We start from the raw sequence: 22462 nt of genomic DNA, 5'->3' as shown, positions 1-22462 counted from the left end.
AGCAATTATATTGTACCTACAGTCTGCCATACCCCACTCCCCAACAAAGACTCAAGGTATTTTTTTTAATTAATTAATTAATTTATTTATTTATTATTATTATTATACTTTAAGTTCTAGGGTACATGTGCATAACGTGCAGGTTTGTTACATATGTATACTTGTGCCATGTTGGTGTGCTGCACCCATCAACTCGTCATTTACATCAGGTATAACTCCCAGTGCAATCCCTCCCCCCTCCCCCCTCCCCATGATAGGCCCCGGTGTGTGATGTCCCCCTTCCCGAGTCCAAGTGATCTCATTGTTCAGTTCCCACCTATGAGTGAGAACATGCGGTGTTTGGTTTTCTGTTCTTGTGATAGTTTGCTAAGAATGATGGTTTCCAGCTGCATCAAGGTATTTTAAAATTTATCACAGATCCCATTCACACTTAAAGCCTTAATTCACCTATACTTTAGTTAAAACAGGTTATTGTCCTCTGGCCTGAAAAATCTGTCTGTTATAACACTTATAACAACGCAGCTATATCCAGGTTGCAAGTCAGTTTAAACCAACTCTAGAAACAAGTTTTATCTAGGCATGTGTCTGAGCAGCTCAAGCTTCTCCCTTACTTGTGTTAGTGAAACTTTGTCAAAATTGTTCCTCGCTGACTACTTTATCTCACAAAAAGTTGGCCAATTTCTTGCTTGCTTGCTTGTGTTCAAATCACATTGAAGGAATGAATTAAGATTTTGGACTAAACATATAATAAATGTTGTTTAAATTGTTAAAGAATTTGGGAAAATAATCCTATTCAATGAGATTGTGTTTGTTTATACTTAATACCCCTTTTAGAAAATTGACATTATTAATTAAAATAATATCAACTTAATGTCTATGTAAATCACATAGAAATCCCCAGGTCATTTCTTGGTTATTAAATGCCATAAGAACAGTTTTTATTTTATGAAGGGAATAGTGTCAAAAACTATTTCACAGTATATTAACATTTAATCCTTGAAAAAAAAAAGTCATATTCTCAATGGAAATTAGTGAAATAAGGAATCACAAGTGTGAAGTTATATATTATATAATTTTTGTTCAAAAGTAAAATATATTAAGTAACTGCACATTAAAAGTCCTGTATCTTTAAATGGTTCTTTAATGTGAGGATGCACAAAAAAGATTCTGATCTTGTAATGTTTCTGCTTACAGACAATACAGGTAAAGCACAGTCATATAAATTATTTGTAATTATTTCAGTCATATAACTTTGCTTGGAAGCCATATGGTAGTCAGGCCTGGATTTTAATTCTCAATTCCACCTTTTACTGAAAATCCCTTAACCTGTGTTAACCTTAGTTTCTTCATCTGTATATAGCTACTATAAATAATATCACTTATCTTCATCAGGTTGAAATAAAATAATCAGTGTGAAATAACCTTTACTCTGTACAATTCTTTGTTATTTGAGCTTGCTGATATCAATGCTAAATCTAGCACAGTGATAAAAGTGATCCAGCTGAAGCAGGTTCCTGCCTCTTTTCTGCTCAACCAGGTTGATCTGGATTCCAGGCACATTGGCTGGGTAACAAGTGAACTTCCAGGAGGGGATAATCACATCATCAAAATTGAATTAAAAGGCCCAGAAAATACACTCAGAGTTCGACAAGTCAAAGTCCTCGGCTGGAAAGATGGTGAAAGCACAAAAATAGCTGGCCAAATTTCAGCCAGTGTGGCCCAGCAGAGGAACTGTGAAGCTGAGACTCTGCGAGTATTCAGACTGATTACGTCTCAAGTGAGTGTCCTTACAACATATTCTAGCACGGGATAATTGATGTAATATATTTTAAGAGTGTAACAAAATGTTTTGTGAAACTTGTTATAGAAAATTCTGGCTACAAATGTTGCCCATTTTTTCTTTTCATAGCCCTGAACACCTGAGTTTCATGCTGCATTTGTAATTAAGAAAAGTAGTAGTGTAAATTAGCAACAGTAGTATATTATAAAACCTGTGGAATCAGCTGATGAGTCCTCTGGCTATTATAGTGTTAATGCCTGTCATTAATTCCTTCTCACATGCATATCTTCATCAGGTATTTGGAAAGCTCATCTCTGGAGATGCTGAACCTACACCAGAACAAGAGGAAAAAGCACTATTGTCATCACCTGAAGGAGAAGAAAAAGTATACAATGTATTTATTTGTATTCTAAAGATATTTATTTCCCTTTTTATTCTTTTTTTAAGTGAAATAATTCATGTATTGTATATTTTGATGGATATGTAATAATAGTTTTATGCAGTTCGTTTTTTTTCTTAGAAGATGAAGGAACTATCTAAAAGAAATTCATTATTCATGTATAATCTAGCTAATATTTTAAGTAACAGCAAATTTGCTCTATGCCTTGGGTTTTTGTGTTCATTTGTTAGCATTTGTAAAATTTACTTAATCATTTCTGTGCTATACCCCATCAATTATCTTCTCCCTCCTCCATTGTCCCTGTCCTTCACAGTTCAGCTCAAAAGTGCTGTCTTCTTCATGAACTTTTTTATGATTTATCTTCTTCTTGAAACTTGTTTATGATTTCCCCAAACAAAAGCAGTTTTCTCTCTGCTGGAGTTCATAATAATCTGTATGTGTCTCTTCTTCATTTTTCTCTTATGTTTATCTACATGGATGCTTTACCTCTTCTACTGAACCATAGCTTCTTAAAGACCAAGTCCATGCCTAATTTGTCTTGTATCCATCATGGTATAATCACATACATGTTCAGTAGATTTTTATTAGAATAACTACTCTTTATTACTGCTCTTGAAATTTCTTCTAAAAATAAAGTTGCTTTACTTTTTTGGTCCTCACTAAAACACTATACCTAAGACTTTTGTACCTTATCCATTTCCAAAAAGAGAAGTCAATTCTGACTAGTCTCAATATTCTAGTGTCTTTAAATGCTGCAAATAATCACCTTGGCAGCCCTTTGAAAGATAAATTTCAAGGATTTCCCTTGTCTCATCCTGTGTTTCCTAATACAGTAGTAGCTAAATCATTGCCCTGTTTTTGTTTGAGGTCTGAAAAAATAAGATTTCTTAAATGCTGGTAACTTCTTTCAGCATCTTTTGGAGATATCATTTGAATGACTACAAGACTGTGTAACTACCCATTAAATCAATTGAATTTTAGCAAATGTCGACTCTGTACTAAACAATTGTGAGAATGGCAAGCACTCAAAAAGCCTGCATTCTGTTCTTGGTTATGAACCCTCTGCATTCCCCTCACCCCCCAAAAAGAAATCAACAAAGATGCTACATAGTATATAAGCAAGTTATTAAATGTGTGAAAAAATTGCAGATGACATAGGCTTTCAGAGTACCTTGAGATCATTGTGCCTTGGAGTGGTCAGAGAAGGCTTCTTAGGGGATGTTGGACTTGAGTTAGATCTGAAAGAGAATGAAGGGATTCGAATGAGATTAGTAGAGAGAATGGGAGCAAGGACTGATTGGAAAGACTCGCCTAACAGTAGGAGAGTGTACGTTGAGGAGTTAAGGCTGAATAGGAAAGGTTATACTATCACTTGGGTGCCCATGAAATAACATGATTTTTAAGATAATCTTTTTTTTAAGTTAGATTATTAAAGCATAATTTACATACAGAAATTCCTCATTTTAAACTGTATCATTCAATGAATTTTTACTCGTGTACACTAATGAAATCATTATCCCAATCAAGTTTGTTTTGTTTTGTTTTGCTTGAGACAGGGTCTCTCTCTGTGACCCAGGATAGAGTGCAGTGGTGTGATCATGGCTCACTGCAACCTCAACCTCCCAGGCTCAATGGATCCTCCTGCCTCAGCCTCCCAAGTAGCTGAAATTACAGGTGCACATCACCGTGCCCGTCTGATTTTAATATATTTGTAGAGATGTGGTTTTGCTGTGTTGCCCAGGCTGGTCTCAAACTCCTGGGCTCAAGCAGCCTGCCAGCATTGGCCTCCCAAAGTGCTGAGATCACAGATATGAGCCACCATGCCCAGCCCACAACCAAGCTTTAAAACACATCACTCCCCAAATTTCTCTCATGTTCCTTTGCAGGCAATCCCCCAGCCTCACACTTAGAACCTAGCAACCACTGAACTATATTCTGTCAGTGGTGTGTTGCCTTTTCCTGCATATTATATAAATGGAACCACACAGAATATAGTCTTTTGTCTTGTTTCTTTTCACTGTGGTGTAATGCTTTTGAGATTTATCCATGTTGTAGCATGTATCCATGGTTCGTTCTTTTGGTTGCTGAGTTTTCCATTATATGAATTTGCCACAATTTGTTTACCCTTTCATTTTTTGATGGATATTTGGGTTGTTTCTGCTCTGTGGCTACTATTAGTAAAGCTGCTGTGAACACTTACATACAGATCTTTGCAGGTCTTTTACCAATTATGTGTTTTCAAATATTTTCTCCTAGTCTGTGGCTTCTCTTTCAGAGAGCAGAAGTTTTCAATTTTGATAAAGTACAGTTTTTCTGGGTTTTTTGATTCATGATTTTTGTGTGTGGTCTAGAACCCAAGGTCACACAGATATTCTCTTCTTTTCCTTTAGAAATGTTATAGTTTTGGTTATTTTGTTTAGAACTGTATACATTTTAATTTTTATGAACCCTCTGCATTCCCTATGAACCCTCTGTGCAGGAATTGAGGTTTATCTTTTGCATATAGATGTTCAATTGTTCTACTACGATTCATTGAGAAGACTATCATTTATCAATAGTGAATTTACCATAAATGCGTAGATCTGTTTCTGGACTCTATTTTGCTCCATTGATCCATCAAACTGTCTTAATTACTGTAGCTTTATAAAAAGTCTTGGTATCAGGTTCTAACTTTGTTCTTTATCGAAGTCATTTTGGCTACTCTAGATCTCTTGCTTTTCCATATAAATCTTAGAATCAGCTCGTCCGTTTCTTTTAAAAAAAAAAAAAGGATGGAATTTTGACTGGAATTAACACCAAATTGATAATTTAGGGAAAATCGCCATGTCAATAATATTGAGTCTTCGTATCTGTGAACATGATATATATCAGGGTTTTTTTTTTACCTCTTTTTAAAGTTTCTCTCAGCAGTGTTTTGTAATTCAATGTACACATCTTGTACATATTTTATTAAATTTATTCCTAAACATTTAACGTTTATAAAGCTATTATAAATGGTATTTTTTATTTCACTTTCCAATTGTTCATTTCTAGTATATAAAAATAGAATTGATTTTTGTATATTAGATTTCTACCCTGTGATCTTAAATTTATTTACTAATTTCAGAAACTTATTATAGACTCTTTGGGGTTTCCTCAGATAATCCTGTAGTCTTCAATAAATTTGGGTTTTTTCCTTTCTAAACTCTATGACTTAAATTTCTTTTCTTATATTACTGTGTTATTGCATTGATTAAGCCCTTAAACACCATGTTGAATAGAAGGAGTGAGAACAGATAGCTCTGACTTGCTCTGGATCTTGAAAGTATAAACCATTCATTATTAAATGTGATGTGAACGATAGATTTTTGGGGGGTAAATGTTTTTAATAAGATTGAAGAATTCTTCTATTCCTAGTTTGCTGAGAATTTCTATCAGAGTGGATTTTTTTTTTAAGAGATCTGATCTTACTCTGTCACCCAGACAAGAGCACAGTGGTACCTTTATATGTTTCTCTTTCTCCATTTCTTTTATTCAGTAAGATAATCCATATATTGCTGTGCATTTTAGTCAACATGTGATATTAGCTTATATACAGTTCATTTTCCTTAAATGAACAAAAAAACTAGGTGATAGTAGCTACATGACATAGTGCTTCTTTTAGAGGTAATAAAAATGCCGTAATATTGACTGATGATAGTTGCACATATCTGAATGTACTAAAAACCATTGAATTGTATGTTTTAAATAGGTGAATAGCATGGTATGTGAACTATATCTCAATAAAGATTTTTTTTAAAAGCAAAAATAAATGATGAAAGAAGTAAACAAGAGTAAGATGAAAGAACTATCTAAAAGATTCATATATAATCTAGCTAGTACTTAAGTAGCAAATTAATGCTCTATTCTAAAAATTCACTTTCTTTAATAGATAACAGGACTGTTTCAGTCATCTGTTTCTTTTTGGGTAAGCTTTAGTAGTTCTGACACTGAAGCAATTTGTCCATTTCATCTAAGTTTCTGAATTTATTGGCATAAGTTGTTCATAATATAACCTTATGTCCTTTTAATATCTGTAGAACCTGTAGTGATGTCTCTTGGTGATTTGTGTCTTCCTTCTTTTTTTCTGAAATAGGTTCACTAAAGATTCATCCATTTGATTTCTTCAGAGAACTAACTTTTTGTTTCATTGATTTTCCTCTATTTTTGCTTTTTTAAATGATTTCAGCTCACATCTTTATTTCTTACCCTGTGTTTGCCTTGTACTCGTTTGTTCATCTTTTTCTGACTCCTTAATGTCCAAGATTAGATCACAGACTCCAAGACCTTTGTTTTCTCATCTAAGTATTTAATGCTATTATTTTCTTCTAAGCACTACGTTAGCTGCATTTCACAAATTTGGGGTATTCTGTTTTTATTTTCATTCAATTCACAATGTTTTCTTATTCCCATTTTGATTTCTTTTTTTTTTTTTTTTTTTTTTGAGACAGAGTCTTGCTCTGTTGCCTAGGCTGGAGTGCAGTGGTGAGCTTGGCTCACTGCAAGCTCCACCTCCGGGGTTCACGCCATTCTCCTGCCCCAGCCTCCCAAGTAGCTGGGAGTACAGGCGCCCGCCACCACACCCAGCTAATTTTTTGTATTTTTTTTGTATTTTTTTAGTAGAGACAGGGTTTCACCACGTCAGCCAGGATGGTCTCCATCTCCTGACCTCGTGATCTGCCTGCCTCGGCCTCCCGAAGTGCTGGGATTATAGGCATGAGCCACTGCACCCGGCCCCATTTTGATTTCTTCTTTGACCCTTGGGTAATTTAGAAGTACCTTGTTTAATTCCCAAATATTTGGGAATTTTCCTGTTAGCTTTCTATATTATTAATTTCTGGTTCAGTTTCATTGTGGTCAAACTATATACTTCGTATAATTTCAGTCCTTTTAAAATTGTTAAGATTTGGATTCTGGCCTATAATATAGTCTGTTTTAGTGAATGTCCATGTGCACTTCAAAAGAATGTGAACTCCACTGTTGTTCTTTGAGGGGTTCTATAAATATCAGTTAGTTCAAGCCGATCAATAGTATTCAAGTCTTTAAGAGCCTTAATATTCAAGTCTTTAAGAGCCTTACTGGTTTTTGGTTTTTTGCTTATTTACTTGTTCTATTCGGTACTGAAAGAAGAGTTTTGAAGTATCCAACTAACTGGATTTGTTTATTTGGAATTCATTCTACCTGGTAGCTGATCTCAACATTCTGATGGACTCCAAAAAAAAGTTTTGGTTTTGTAGATGATCAGCTTTTTCCTCATTGTTAGGGCGAAAGGGACATTCTCTTGTGGCTCTCTATCCTAAGAAATGTAAAACCAAGCATCATTTTTGATTCTTAAACAAAAGAGTTTCTTCAGTTTTCTTACCTGTAAAGTAGGCACAATATTACAGTTTACCTTCTGGGGTTGTTGTGAAGATTAAATAAGATTTTGGGTGTGTGTGTGTATGTGCGCGCGCGCATGTGTGCATGTATGTGTATATATACACACATATCTGTCACTTAGAAGAATAACGTGCACTATAATAATAATAAGCCTATAAAATTTTAGTCTTTATTTTTTTTCCTTATGATACATTTCTTTGATGACTGTTAAGTGTTCCAATAGCTTAATTTAAGACCACCATCATCACAGAGGTTTGTTAGAACACTTTCCTTTTAAACAAATGTTATTTTCATGGATTGTTCTTCAAGCAATTAAATGTGGGATGTGAACTAATAATGTTTATAATTTAGAAATAGGTTTAATCAAAGCAACTCAAATTGACTACATTGAAGAAATTTGTGAAAAGATAATATACTTCTCTGGATTTCTTAAGTTCTGAAATTTTGTTCTTTTTATGGTCACTTTGGCCAATAGTGATTTCTTCAAACTTTATCCTTTGTCTTAGCATTATAAGCCTCAATTTAAAATAAATTTGCTTTAAAAATATATACACAAAATTATTTCTCAAGATACTTTGAAATATCAAATATACAAATTTTATTTAAAGAGACCGCTTCATTCTTTCTTTTTCTTCTTTTTCTATGTAAAGGCAACATCAGATGCTGACCTGAAAGAACATATGGTTGGAATTATATTTAGCAGGAGTAAGCTGACTAACTTACAAAAACAGGTTGGTTAAGAGCTATTTCATTGTCTTCATTAGTTTTTTTGTTTGTTTGTTTGTTTGTTTTGTGTGTGTGTGTGTTGGGTATAAAGCAGGGATGTCCAATATTTTGGCTTCCCTGGCCCACATTTGAAGAAAAATAATTGTCTTAGGCTACACATAAAATACACTAACACTAACAACTGATGAACCTAAAAAAAATTTTGCAGGAAAAAAAACTCTCCTAATACTTTAAGAAAGTTTACAAATTTGTGTTGGGCCACATTCAAAGCCATCCTGGGCCACATGCAGTCCCCCGGCTGCAGGTTGGATGAGCTTGGTATAAAGTATTTTGAAAAATTTATGAAGGCTTTTTTATGCTCACCCTTTTATAGGTCCTGCAGAATGTGCCTGCCGTTTTTTAGAGAGGAATGAGTATTTTGGCATACCTTCATCATTTTAAAGATTTTAATTGTGAAAACTTGCTTACCTTGCTGCTGTTTGTTTTGGGTAGATTTTTTATTTGGTGTCAAATACCCAGTTATATCAGATTTGATTTGTATTTCCCATATTTCTTTTCCCCCATTCTTTTGTATGTTGGCTGAGCAATTAACAGTGTTAACTATACCAGTGTTAATATTTTTAAATATAACCAGGTGAGGAAATAGCACTATATTGTTCATATAATGGGGTGCTCATAACATAAAAATATTACTTCAAAAGTCAAATAAAGTATAGATTTTAAATTAACCTATTATTCTAACTTTTTTGAGATGGCGTCTCGCTCTGTCGCCTAGGCTGGAGTGCAGTGGAGCGATCTCGGCTCACTGTAAGCTCCACCTCCTGGGTTGACACCATTCTCCTGCCTCAGCCTCCCAGGTAGCTGGGACTACAGATGCCCACCACAACGCCCGGCTAATTTTTTTGTATTTTTGATAGAGACGGGGTTTCACCGTGTTAGGATGGTCTCAATCTGCTGACCTCATGATCCGCCCGCCTTGGCCTCCCAAAGTGCTGGGATTACAGGCGTGAGCCACGGCGCCCGGCCCTATTCTAACTTTCTACATTATTATTCTTTTCAATAAATTACAACATGAATTTATTTTTGCTTTATCTTTCTAGCAGTGTTTCATTTAATCTTAGATGCTTTCAGTTGTAAAATGTCATGTATAATTTCAGTATTGTGAATCTTACCAGCTATAAAGCACCTTATGAACATAATGGTAAACCATGAGAAAAAGTGTCTTCGGTGATAAAATTGATGATTGGTTTTTGATGTGCTAAACTGCAAGCATAGGCATTAATAACTTGCATATAATTAGTTTACACATAGTAGTTGATTTAAATATTTCCATTTTTATTGTGGCTCCCCTAGCTTTACCTGTTTTTCAGATGAGTTAAGAGAATGACATATGATGGAGAATTAACTGGGAGAATAGTATTAAAATTGGGTGTCAATTTACATTCTTGTCTTATTCTTTTGTTTGCTTGTTTTGCTAGGAGTAGTAAATCAAACTTATATTTTTACATGTTCTATGCTAACTTTAAATAGGTGTGTGCTCATATTGTCCAAGCTATTCGCATGGAAGCTACCAGAGTCCGTGAAGAATGGGAACATGCTATATCAAGCAAAGAAAATGCCAATTCTCAGCCAAATGATGAAGATGCCTCCTCTGATGCCTACTGCTTTGAGCTGCTCTCTATGGTTTTAGCACTGAGTGGCTCTAACGTTGGCCGGCAGTATCTGGCTCAGCAGCTAACTCTGCTTCAGGATCTCTTCTCGCTGCTTCACACAGCCTCTCCTAGAGTCCAGAGACAGGTGACTGATCACACCACAGCCTTGCCATTGCTTGTGTTACTTGACCATTGTTAAAAGTTGCAATGCAAAGATAATTATCTAAGGACCCTAAATATAGATTTTTATTTTGTAGTTTATTTTGTTTGGGGCCTGTATTTTACTCCTTTTTTTTTTTTAACTGTTTATTATGAGAGTATAGAATACTAAAATATGTTCCATTTTTAATGTGTTGTGATAAAAGAGTATTCTGGCTACTGATTACCATATTACCGTGAAATATATAATGTCATTTAGCCCTGACCAGAAAGAAAAGGTATTTTTTTTTCTTGCTGCCTTGGGTTAGTAATTACCACTACTATTACCATTTGAATATTATGTATATTATATTTCTTTCCTTCGCAAAATGTAAAATAGTGTTTAAATCATATTTCTTTTCTTAAAGATTTTGAAGTTACAGAAAGGTAGTTAGGTACATTAAAAAATGAAGCCTGGGACAGTGTGCAGTGACTTATGCCTGTAATCCCAGCACTTAGGGAGGCAAAGCTGAGAGGATCCCTTGAGCCTGGGAGTTCAAGGCTGCAGTGAGCTGTGGTCGCTCCACTGCACTCCAACCTGGGCAACAAAGCAAGACCCTGTCTTAAAAAAAAATGAAAAAGAAAAGAAAACCTTAAAATACCAGTCTTTACATGGAATTCTCTCATTTTATTTTTCTTACCAGGTAACCTCTTTACTAAGAAGAGTTTTGCCTGAAGTAACCCCTAATCGTCTGGCCAGCATCATAGGAGTGAAATCCCTCCCCCCAGCAGATATCAGTGATATCATTCACTCAACAGAGAAAGGAGACTGGAATAAGCTGGGTATCTTGGACATGTTTCTAGGATGCATTGCCAAAGCACTCACTGTACAGCTAAAAGCCAAAGGAACCACCATCACAGGAACAGCTGGTACCACTGTGGGCAAAGGAGTTACAACAGTTACTCTTCCAATGATTTTCAATTCCAGGTTAGTTATTGCCTCTATTTTAGTACCAAAACAGAATAGAGTGAGCTACTGTTCAGAAATTTAAGACATAATTTCAAATTTTACCTTGTTAGGTTACTCACGAAATAAAATCCATAAACAACTGGCTCATATATAAAAAGAATGTCATGTATATAATAAAAGTATCAATTACAATTAGTGGGGATTAGAAAGTAAGCTGAATATGTGATGTCAGAATATTTGGATATCCATGTTAAAAAAATTCTAGATACCCACCTCTCATCATACGCAAAATTAAACTTCAGTTTTAGGTAATTTTTTTTTTTTTGCCACAATAAAAAATAAACATGGGGGAATAAAGTAAAGTTCAGGTCAATTAAAGCTTTATGTACATTTCTTTTTAAAACTGTACTAGGACAAATTATAGAAAAATATTTTTGTAATCTTCAATTTGGTAAGATCTTCTTAAAGAAAACACAGAACCCAAAGTCATATAGGAAGAAATTTATAGATTTGACTATATAAAAATGAAAATTACTTGGTAAGTGATAATAATTAAATGTTTTAAAATATAAGCAACTAACTTAGAAAAATATTTAAACCTATATAATAGACAATGACTTATTAGCATAATATAGGAGAATGACTACAAATCAATTTTAAAAAGGCAAACAACTGATAAGAATAATAAATGACAAAAACAGTCAGTTCACAGAAAAAAACTTATAAATACCAGTAAACAAATGAGAATACCTCACTACTAATCAGATAAATGTAGATTAAAATAATTGCAAAGTGTCTTTGATGCTTTGGTAACATTATGAGGAAATAGGCATTTTCATCTCATATAAATTGCTGCAGCCTTTTTGGATATCTGTTTAATAATATCTATATTTTAAACATGCATATCTTTTGACCTACCAATTCTACTTCTAAAACGTTCATACATTTGCACCAAGATATATATACAGGGATGTTCTGTAATTGTGTGTAACGGTAGAGAATTAGAGACATCTGGAACAGTGCTGCTTGTGGAGTCAATCCATGACAATATGCAGACAACATCAGAATGTTAATCATTGTATCACTTCTTCCTGTAGTCTTGCTAGGAAAAAAGTCAGCTGAACTAAATAGTAGTGTGCTTAGTGATATAGTGAATTTATGTTCTGGCACAAGCTTCACATTATCTGCATATGCACTAGAAATAAGTTGTGTGTGGTTCCTGGACTGTACTTCTAAAAGATGCACACAGAAATAATGTGCAAACAGAGAAATACTTGGAAACTCCAATTGCTTTAACTGCTGTCTTGGGATTTGGGGTAATGGTTTGATGAATTTTCTTTTTAAATGTTTTAATTGATTGTCACTTAAAAATCTAAAATGCTGCATTCTGAAATAACATTTTTATCTTTTTCATTTGTAAGTGCTACTGATAATTTATTGGCTTTGTAAATGCTAATTTTTCTTGTAGTTATCTCCGACGAGGTGAAAGTCATTGGTGGATGAAGGGCTCAACCCCTACCCAGATCTCAGAGATCATCATTAAACTTATCAAGGATATGGCAGCAGTAAGTTCCCATTCTTCTGACTGTTTTGGCAGGGAAGTGCCGCAGGAATCTGACTGACAAAACAGCTTACTCTGCTGAACTGATAGGAGTTGTAGATTAGTGTAACTTTACTTAAAGACTATTTTTAGTATGTTAATTATCATGCTGTTTGTCTTTTCAGTGAGTGATAAATTTGTCATTTATGTAAACCATGTTCATTTCCAATTTTCCAGTTAATTTCTGTGAGAATTGTTACGTGACTTTAAAATCTAGTAAAATAAAATATGCCCTTTCAGACCCTAAGAAAGAACTTGATTCCAAAAACCTAAAGGAAAAAAGGGAGAAGAGAGCTCTCGGAAGTGGAAGTTTCTCATTCTCCTCAGTCTTCATGGTTTTTAAACTCTTTATTCTTCTTTATTAATGTCCTATGCCCTCTGTCTTAAGATGGTGGCTTCCAAAAGAGATCTGGGAGTGTGGAGGTCAGGGAGTTACTTTACAGCATGCCTGGCTCTGATGAGTTGCTCCTTGACATTTGCCACACATTCTATTGTATTTCTAGGAGACCAGCCTGAGAAGGACAAGATAGTGTGGAATATAGAGTCAGAGGGAATAGAAGGCAGCTTGGAGAAGGAGGAGGAATTGAACCGCCCCTTAAATCGTGTGGATATAAGAAGTGGGAGGATTTTCTGGGGGAAAAATGAAATTCTATCACTTTTCCCAATAGCATGGACATTTTCTCAACCTCTGTGGCAAGCAGACTTTCTCAGGGTGTTCATTGGATTAAAATATTTAGGAGTAGTACTTAGGAACACCTAAATTATATGACAGCTAAATGTTTGTTCATTACAAATCAAGGTAGCAAATAAAGATAGTTGCAGTTTGAACCTGTTTATATTTTAGGTTCCAGTAATGCTCATCTAAAGCAGTTAGCTTCACTGTGTACATTTTATGCTCAAACATAGATAACCTTAGTATTTCTGTTATGTTTTTATCAGATGTGAGAGGAATTACCCTTGACTTTCCAGGAAAAGAGTATTGAGCACTTAATTATTTATTTATTTATTTTTAAATATCAAAATGATGATTAGAAGTTGAATTTTGCATAGGATCGCAAAGAAATTTTAGTTCAAAAGTCTGTGCCCGTGATCTAAAATTCCATGGTCTCACTAAAAACAAATACTTCCTTTTGATAGGAGATGTTATTTAAGAAAAAAGAATTTACTATGGTAATATATTTCTGGTTACTTATTAAAATATTCTGTTCTACTCAACAGGGTCATCTGTCAGAAGCTTGGTCCCGAGTGACAAAAAATGCTATTGCAGAAACCATCATTGCCTTGACCAAGATGGAAGAAGAATTTAGGTCTCCAGTGAGATGTATTGCAACAACTAGAGTAGGTTTTGCTTTATTTTGTTTTGTTTTAAATTTGGTCTGTATCATTGCATGTTCTTTTTCAGTAATAGATTTAAACAAATTTTAATCACTAAGTCAATGTAATTATTTTTTGACCAAATACTGTATTTATTGAAAAAGTATAAAGAGTTTTTATATTATGAACTAGTCATTACTTCTCACTGTTATGTGTTCTGTGTCACTTGTTTTTGTTATTGTTTAGGAAGCCAAGGATACACTGGTTAGAAAAGGCTAATTGCATTGTACGTTGTTTGTGTGTTGTCTTTCTAATGATCTGTTTACTGTAGTTTACCACAGTAAGTTTCATGTCGGCATTATGCTGTGATAGACCAAAGGTCCTTTGGAGACAAGACCCCTGCCTATACCTGGTTGTTCTAATGTAGAGCCTTATAACTTACTTAGAGGGTTTATAGGTCTTATTTCTAAAAAGCAAGAAGTGCTTGTCCCAGAGCAGGGTCAGGGTGGAAATCTCTGAGGAAATGAGATTGCATTCTTCGGATGACACATTTATAGTAAGTTTTAACCTACTAGATTTCATGTCCCGTATGCTTCCAGAAAAGATTTGAGATTTCCTTGAAGCAGGGCAGTCTGACAACATTAGGAAGAAGTGAATGCTGGTAAAAATTGCTTACGTTAATCCTCAGAAATCTGAAAAAGAAGATAAACTGTATATCCCTAGGGCAGAAAGAGTCAATTTATGCCATCTTACTATTGTTGACTGTGACACCTGAAGCAGGTATTTTTGACAGTAATCCTTTCCCACCACTCATGTATTGCTTTCTTTCAGTCTGCATTCCCCTTCCTCCTTGCATGCATTATTTGTCTTTTTCTGTTTTTCTGTCCCTATTTTAACATCTCTTGCTCTCTGTATCCAATGACACATGCGCTTCTTAGAGTTGAGCTAGTTAAGTCATTTTCTATTCTTCATTAATGAGGGGATATATCATTCTATATAAAACTGAAGCTTACCCTTTAAACCTCAGAAATTTTTAACAATTTCTGAGAACAGTTGTCTTTTCTTTTTTTTTTTTTTTTTTTTTTTGAGACGGAGTTTCACTCTTGATGCCCAGGCTGGAGTGAAATAGTGCGATCTTGGCTCATTGCAACTTCCGCCTCCCAGGTACAAGCAATTCTCCTGTCTCAGCCACCTAAGTAGCTCGGATTACAGGCATGTGCCACCATACCCGGCTAATTTTTTTTGTATTTGGTAGAGACGGGGTTTCACCATGTTAGTCAGGCTGGTCGCAAACTCCTGACCTCAGGTGATCCACCCACCTTGGCCTGCCAAAGTGCTGGGATTACAGGCATGAGCCACTGTGCCCGGCCATATTTTTGAAAACATTTTCTAAAGCTTGTTAGACGTTTATGTATTTCTGACAAAGTGCACTGAGTATAGTATTAGGCCTTCTGGGGCAACAAAGACTTCCGAGGAACTTTTATTATCTAGAAGGATTTAATGTGTACCTGATACTCATGGGACTGTACACAATTTAGCAGTTGCTGTACCACCTTCTTTGGCATTTAATGCTTCAGTCAGATGATACTAAATGGAAAAATATGCAGAAGGCATTAGTACAGTAAATATTAAATATGCCAATTCATTTATTCATATGTTTACATAGTAGAACAATAAAGGATAATTTTATTTGTCAGATAGAAGACGGGGGTTCATCAGAGAAAAGTCACTTGTTCAGTAGATATCTGAGTGCCTTCTGTATGCATGGCACATAGAACAGTGATCGTGTATACCTGCTACCACATCAGGAAGACTTGAGTGCCACTGAGTATCTGTGTATTTCAAAATCAACCAGCATTTATTGAGCTGTTGTGATGTGTCACAGTCAGCATTTCATAAGTCTTTCCTGAAAATTCAGTAGTGTAACAGCTTTCCCTTTCAACAGCTCTGGCTTGCTCTCGCATCCCTATGTGTTCTTGATCAGGACCACGTAGATCGTCTCTCCTCGGGGAGATGGATGGGAAAAGATGGACAACAAAAACAAATGGTGAGATCAGAATTTTGTAAAAATTTATCTTGCTTTCCTTTACAGTAAGCTTTAGCTTAGCTTAAAAACAAACAAACAAACAAAAAACACATCAATGTACACAGTTAGTGGATCTCTTGAAAGACTGTGTCCCTTTGGCCAAGTTCATCTCACAAGTCTATTTCACTGAGAATCCCTTCTTATAGTATATGGAAACTTCAGGGGCTTTTAAGTGTATAAAAGATCTTTCTTCTTCTTCTCTGAGTCATGTTTGCATCATATCAAAATTTATTTTTAGCCAGAGTCTGATTCAGTGGCTAGATATTTTCCTAAAATGTAGTCAGTCTTATAGTAGGAAGGAAATAAAGCAATAACACAGGCAACATGACACACCACCTGTTCACATATATACTTAAGTAGGTTTGATGGGTATCTTTAAGTTCACTAGAAGGGAAAACTTTCTATAGGCCCTTTACCATTTTCTTATTAATGTTCAAGTTTCAAAAATAAACAGTTTATTCCTTTGGCATACAGAATGTTTGGATACATAATGGGGCAGACATTTCTTAAGTCTCTAAGTAACAAAGTATACCTGTTCATTGTATTAATCATTGAACCTGCAAAGTGCCTTAATCATTGAATTTGGAGTTTTGAGAGATAATTTTTATAGTTAAGTACATTTGCAGTAATTTCTATCTAATATTCAGATTCTAAATTCTTAATAGACTTCAGAATAACCATTTATTTTTGTAAATAAATTACATTCAGTTTGTCTGAGAGTCTGGGACTTTCTTGTTAATCTAATGTAACATATGGAAATGTCTTATTTTAGCCTATGTGTGATAACCATGATGATGGTGAAACAGCAGCAATCATTTTATGCAATGTCTGTGGAAATTTATGTACAGACTGTGACCGATTCCTTCACCTTCATCGAAGAACCAAAACTCATCAAAGACAGGTGAAGATTTTTGTCTCTGGAGCATAAAATATGTTCAGTGAATTTTGAAATAAATGTGTGTCGAAGAGGCTTGGTGTTGTAGGGGGAGAAAGTGGACTTCGGAATCAAAGACCTTGGTTGAGTTCACAGCTGTCTCACTTACCATCTATAAATAGCAAGTTGTTTTATGTTTAGAAATACTTAATTTCCCCATTTATAAAAAAGGGACTGCTGTGAAGATTAAAGAGAAGATTGGAAATATTCAAAACTTCTTAGGGTACTTAAATGAAAGCCATTATTATTATTGAATAATTAAATTTTATACTCCCCCTTTCAGTGTGATAAATAAGCATATTTTTCCCTGTTCTTTAATGAAATAATAGGTCTTCAAAGAAGAAGAAGAAGCTATAAAGGTTGACCTTCATGAAGGTTGTGGTAGAACCAAATTGTTCTGGTTGATGGCACTAGCAGATTCTAAAACAATGAAGGCAATGGTGGAATTCCGAGAACACACAGGTAAAAGGTTTAAAGATTAAGCCACACCTTTAAAACTCACAAAAAAGATTAAACCATGCTGACTGATTATAACTAAACTGTGAATAATTTTGAGTGATATTCTGATGTTTAATTATGACATCATTGTTCACTGTCTACGTTATTATATTTACTAAATATATAGTGTTCTATGGTGGAGAGAGCATTAGACCAAAAGTCAAAAAACCTGATATGCCACTAACTAGCTGTGTGGCCTCGAGCACGTCACTTAACCTCTCTGGAACTCATTGACTTCATTTATAAAGTGAGAGGGTCACAACTAATGGGGCTCCATAGATAAAATAGATTTCTACTGATAATTCCCTTCTAGTTCTGCTAGTTGTTGCCCCACAATAAAAATTGCTGTACTTGTTGATCACTAAGATCTCTATTTATTATAAAGTTGTATGATTTCATGGTATTTGTAGAGATTTTTGTAGACCTAATGCTTCTGAAGGTTTTGTGAATGGTACTGTTTCCATTGATAGCAATAAAGTAATTAACAAAAATGAATAAACATTAAACAAAAAGTAACTTATGTATGTTAAATGTATTTTTATCTCTAAAACATAGTTTTCATTTTGCTGTTTTTCTAAAGTAAATCTTGTATATTCCTAGTTCAAAGTTATGTTGAATCTTACAAATTCTCAGTTTTCAGCACATCTGCAGTCTGTCATTTGACTGACACAAACTTCCAATGTTAGAGTTAGGTGTAAATCTGAATCAATTGAATTCTAGGGTGACTTTTCATGCTGCAAAGGCATGACCTTCTTTTCTTATAGCTGATTTCTTCCTCCTATAATCTGTCAGGGCTGTATATTACATTAATAAATGTTCTAATGTCAAACCATCCTTGTAGTCATGATATAAACTATCCTTTTTAAATAGATTTTTCTGTAAATATTGCTGAATTCAATAATTGATATTAATTATAGTTAGATTTTTATATCTGTGTTTAAAAATCAGCTTGGTCTGTAATTTTCAAACCTTCACATTCTTTTTCTTATTGCTCTGTTCTTGTTTTATGGATTCTGTTTCTTCTTTAAGTATTTCAAACATATTTAAATTCCTTTTCAAATTGCAGAGTTCCTGAAGTAGGAATTCTGTTTTTCAAGTTTCATACTCTGATGATAGGCTTTATACTATGCCTTATAATTTTGTTATATAAAGATACTTAAAGATTTCTCTAACTTCTGTGTAGTTTTATTTAATTTTTGGTTTTTTTTTTTTTATGTTATTGTGCATTTGGAGTCAGGGGCTTGTCACATCTTCTCAGTCTGGTAACTTGACTAGAAGTCTAGTCTGTTTCTTTCACTGAAAAAAATATGTTAGTCAAGAATGTGTTTGGCTTCAGATAGGTCTTTAATTTCTTTTTTGTGTGTGTCATTATTTACTTTATAATTAGGACAACTTAGAAACCTTCCGTTCTAAAACTGTCAGGCTGATTTACCAAGGATAGCAACTGATATAAACCTAGTTTGCTTTTTAAAATTTAGTTCTGTTAAAATATGTGGAAAACATATCCATCAGAAGGATTTTTATTTTTCTGCTTGAACCTAGGCAAACCCACCACGAGTAGCTCAGAAGCATGTCGCTTCTGTGGTTCCAGGAGTGGAACAGAGTTATCTGCTGTTGGCAGTGTTTGTTCTGATGCAGATTGCCAGGTGAGTATATAGTGACACAGGCTATCCCATTGAGCAATGGTCCATGTTCCCCTGTGACACCTTTACTTCACATAGATAAGAGTTATAGCTCAGCATCACTTCAACGTCCTAAATGAATGTATTACCTATGTGAAGCGTCAAATGCATTACCAAAGTTGGAGAATGGGTCAAATAAAGCTCTCAAGCCCAAACCACACTCTTTTTGTGTGTTTCTCAGTTACCATGATCATATGTATTTAATGTCTACTTTTGTATTAGAAACAGTTAAAAATTTATGAACTGTATTTCCTTTATCCCTTACACACATTATTCACTTATTTCCTTAAAATACATTTTCAACATCTAAAAGTTCTTTAGTCCTGAACATATATAAACATATTCTATGTTGTCCAAATGTTTTTGGTTTCTCAATTCATTTAATAAGAATGTGGATATGCTCAGAGAGTGAGAGGTACCTTTTTTAAAAACAAAAACAAAAAAAACAAAAAAACACGTTTTGGTGATGCAGGGAGTGGTGACTGGGAAATTATACATTGGGGAGCTTTTTTTTTTTTTTTTTTTTTTTTTTTTTGAGACAAGAGTTTGGCTCTGTCGCCCAGGCTACAGTACAGTGGCGTGATCTCGGCTCACTGCAACCTCCGCCTCCCGGGTTCAAGTGATTCTCCTGCCTCAGCCTCCTGAGTAGCTGGGATTACAGGCGCGCGCCACCACGCCTGGTTAATTTTTGTATTTTTAGTAGAGACAGGGTTTCACCATGTTGGTCAGGCTGGTCTCGAACTCCTGACCTCGTGATCTGCCCACCTCAGCCTCACAAAGTGCTGGGATTACAGGTGTAAGCCACGACTCCCAGCCAGGAACTTTTTGCTTCATATCTGTGCATGATAACAAAGATGAAATTATAATTCACTTATCAGCATTCCCTTTATAGAGAGTGGCATTTTTAAAAAATCGCATCAAAAAAACCAGACTTTGTTAAGAAACCTAATTTATATTCAAACAAAGATTAGAAATAACTTTACTTTGTTGTTACTTGGCCTGCATAGATACTTCCTGTGGGAAAATAATCTGTGGAAATTTATATAATAAGGAAAATTACCAGAATGTGTGCCTTTTTAAATACTTGTGTAACATTGTAATTCATCTTTAACAGGAATATGCCAAGATAGCCTGTAGTAAGACGCATCCTTGTGGCCATCCATGCGGGGGTGTTAAAAACGAAGAGCACTGTCTGCCCTGTCTACACGGCTGTGACAAAAGTGCCACAAGCCTGAAGCAAGATGCCGATGACATGTGTATGATATGTTTCACCGAAGCGCTCTCAGCAGCACCAGCCATTCAGGTTGCCTCAGCTTTTAAAGTATTGAATGTATCCAGACATTAACATGGGGAATATATTTGTCAAATAAACAGTTGATTGAGGCCGGGCGCGGTGGCTTACGCCTGTAATCTCAGCACTTTGGGAGGCCGAGGCGGGCAGATCACAAGGTCAGGAGATCGAGATGATCCTGGCTAACACAGTCAAACCCTGTCTCTACTAAAAATACAAAAAAAAAAAAAAAAAAACTAGCTGGGCGTGGTGGCGGGCGCCTGTAGTCCCAGCTACTCGAGAGGCTGAAGCAGGAGAATGGCATGAACCTGGGAGATGGAGCTTGCAGTGAGCCGAGATCATGCCACTGCACTCCAGCCGGGGCAACACAACCAGACTCAGTCTCAAAAAAAAAAAAAAAAAAGTTGATTGAAATTTTTTTTTTATATCGCTAGGCAGAAGTGTTCTTTTAATCTGTGCATCTACCAGGCTAATGAGGAGTAAATTCTGCCTCTTTATGCTGTGCTTCCTATGTTGCATGCTCAGCATTAGTTTGTGAATTTGTGTGAGCCTCTATAATCAACAGAATGTATAAAATGTTCAGGGGGGATTATTAGATTATCCCCCAATAGCTAAGGCTCTTCTTAATTTCCAAAATCCAGAATGGTATTTTTACAACATTATATAATTGATCTATACATAATGATAAATACTTTTATACATATATAAGTTACTGTGCACTCAATAAGTTTTTTTAACTTTTACCCGTTGCTTATATTTTCAGTTCTCGTGATTCCAAGATAATAATAGTCTCCAAAACAAAATCATAAATCAGTAATTTCTTCTTCTTTCTGTGAGATACAAAATTGAATAATTTTACGTTTTTTCCTAACTTGGCTTACTTTATGTAGGTGGCATTAATATATGAATGGTAAAAAAGTAGGAGAAGCCGAAGGCCTAGTTAGTAGTGTCCCAATTTACTATAATGAAATTTAGTAAATAATAATGTCCCAATTTCAGTGTCCCATTGAATTTTCATTATAGCAAATTTCTTGATTTTTCTCTTACCTTCTTTAAGTAGTGCCTTGCATTAAATAATCTCCCAGTCACTCAACTGTTTATCATTATTATATTTGCTTATGTCCTTTTCTTTTCTTTATTTAAGCTGGATTGTAGTCACGTATTCCACTTACAGTGCTGTCGGCGAGTTTTAGAAAATCGATGGCTTGGCCCAAGGATAACATTTGGATTTATATCTTGTCCCATTTGTAAGGTATGGAAAGAAACTGAAATCGTGTACTTTCTTTTTCTTTTGTTCTTTCTTTTCACCTTTCAAAATAAACATATGTCAGCATTTCTTGGTTTCCTCTCCAGTTTACGTTTTACACACCAGTCACTAGCAATTTCTTCCATTCTCATTCATGTGGAATGAGAGAGATAGAAACAGAGAGAGAATATAATCTCTCTGTTATAATGTATCTCAAAACAGTAATTGTCCATTTAAAACTGATTACACTCTGTTAAACATATTACATGAAAAAGTTCATTTAAACATCCTGATGCATTAAGGGGCATGCATCTCTACTCTCAGACCACCAGAGAGGTCAGCTGACATAACATGACAACGACTACTAAAAAGAATGATCCTCTGGTGTTTGTAAAAACTGATACCTGCCATTAAAGAGTGAAATTGGAACCCTCAGTACCACTAGAACAGATTCTTTTAGAGCTTAGTTAAAACAAGGAGAAAGTTCTTGGCATTTTGACACGTTTCTACAAAGGTAGTCAGCAAGTAGGAAGTTGTTTTGGCAAGCTAATAATGATTAACAAAAAGCTCTTTTTAAAGAGTGTGGCAGCATTTTCCCTATTAATTCATCTTTCCTTTTTGTTCTATTAAGCTGTTCCTATTTTCTTATCTTCGTATTTGCAAACTAATATGAAGAGTATAATATGGAAAGACTTAGTACAATCATTGTCTAGATAGACTGAGGAATAATCAAAAAGATTGTAGTATT

The 22462-nt window shown here is 34.9% G+C and overlaps 2 protein-coding genes across 23 annotated transcripts in view; one reads left to right on the top strand and one right to left on the bottom strand.

Annotated features, from left to right (window-relative positions):
* The window catches only part of CLN5 (CLN5 intracellular trafficking protein), a 101830-nt gene that overhangs the window by 14188 nt on the left and 65180 nt on the right, over positions 1-22462 (bottom strand). For all 3 annotated transcript variants that reach the window (XR_004178753.1, XR_004178751.1, XR_004178752.1), the window contains exons 4-5: positions 3352-3418; positions 1992-2109 (exon numbers count right to left, since the gene is read on the bottom strand). The gene's annotated coding sequence lies outside the window, so the exon portion shown is untranslated. The remainder of the gene's footprint in view (positions 1-1991; positions 2110-3351; positions 3419-22462) is intronic.
* MYCBP2 (MYC binding protein 2) overlaps positions 1-22462 on the top strand; it is a 283622-nt gene that overhangs the window by 249215 nt on the left and 11945 nt on the right. For 18 of the 20 annotated variants that reach the window (XM_021929688.2, XM_021929697.2, XM_021929696.2 and 15 more), the window contains 13 exons: positions 1538-1777; positions 2076-2174; positions 8228-8308; positions 9834-10100; positions 10798-11081; positions 12532-12628; positions 13882-14001; positions 15923-16024; positions 16836-16964; positions 17327-17459; positions 19038-19141; positions 20292-20480; positions 21613-21720. In XM_021929688.2, coding sequence (XP_021785380.2) covers positions 1538-1777; positions 2076-2174; positions 8228-8308; positions 9834-10100; positions 10798-11081; positions 12532-12628; positions 13882-14001; positions 15923-16024; positions 16836-16964; positions 17327-17459; positions 19038-19141; positions 20292-20480; positions 21613-21720 — 1953 coding nt within the window. The remainder of the gene's footprint in view (positions 1-1537; positions 1778-2075; positions 2175-8227; positions 8309-9833; positions 10101-10797; positions 11082-12531; positions 12629-13881; positions 14002-15922; positions 16025-16835; positions 16965-17326; positions 17460-19037; positions 19142-20291; positions 20481-21612; positions 21721-22462) is intronic. The other 2 variants (XM_031655913.1, XM_021929682.2) reach the window with 1 other exon arrangement.

Source organism: Papio anubis, chromosome 15, assembly GCF_008728515.1.
Source record: "Papio anubis isolate 15944 chromosome 15, Panubis1.0, whole genome shotgun sequence".
NCBI lineage: Eukaryota > Metazoa > Chordata > Mammalia > Primates > Cercopithecidae > Papio > Papio anubis.
This window is presented reverse-complemented; position numbering and strand designations above follow the sequence as displayed.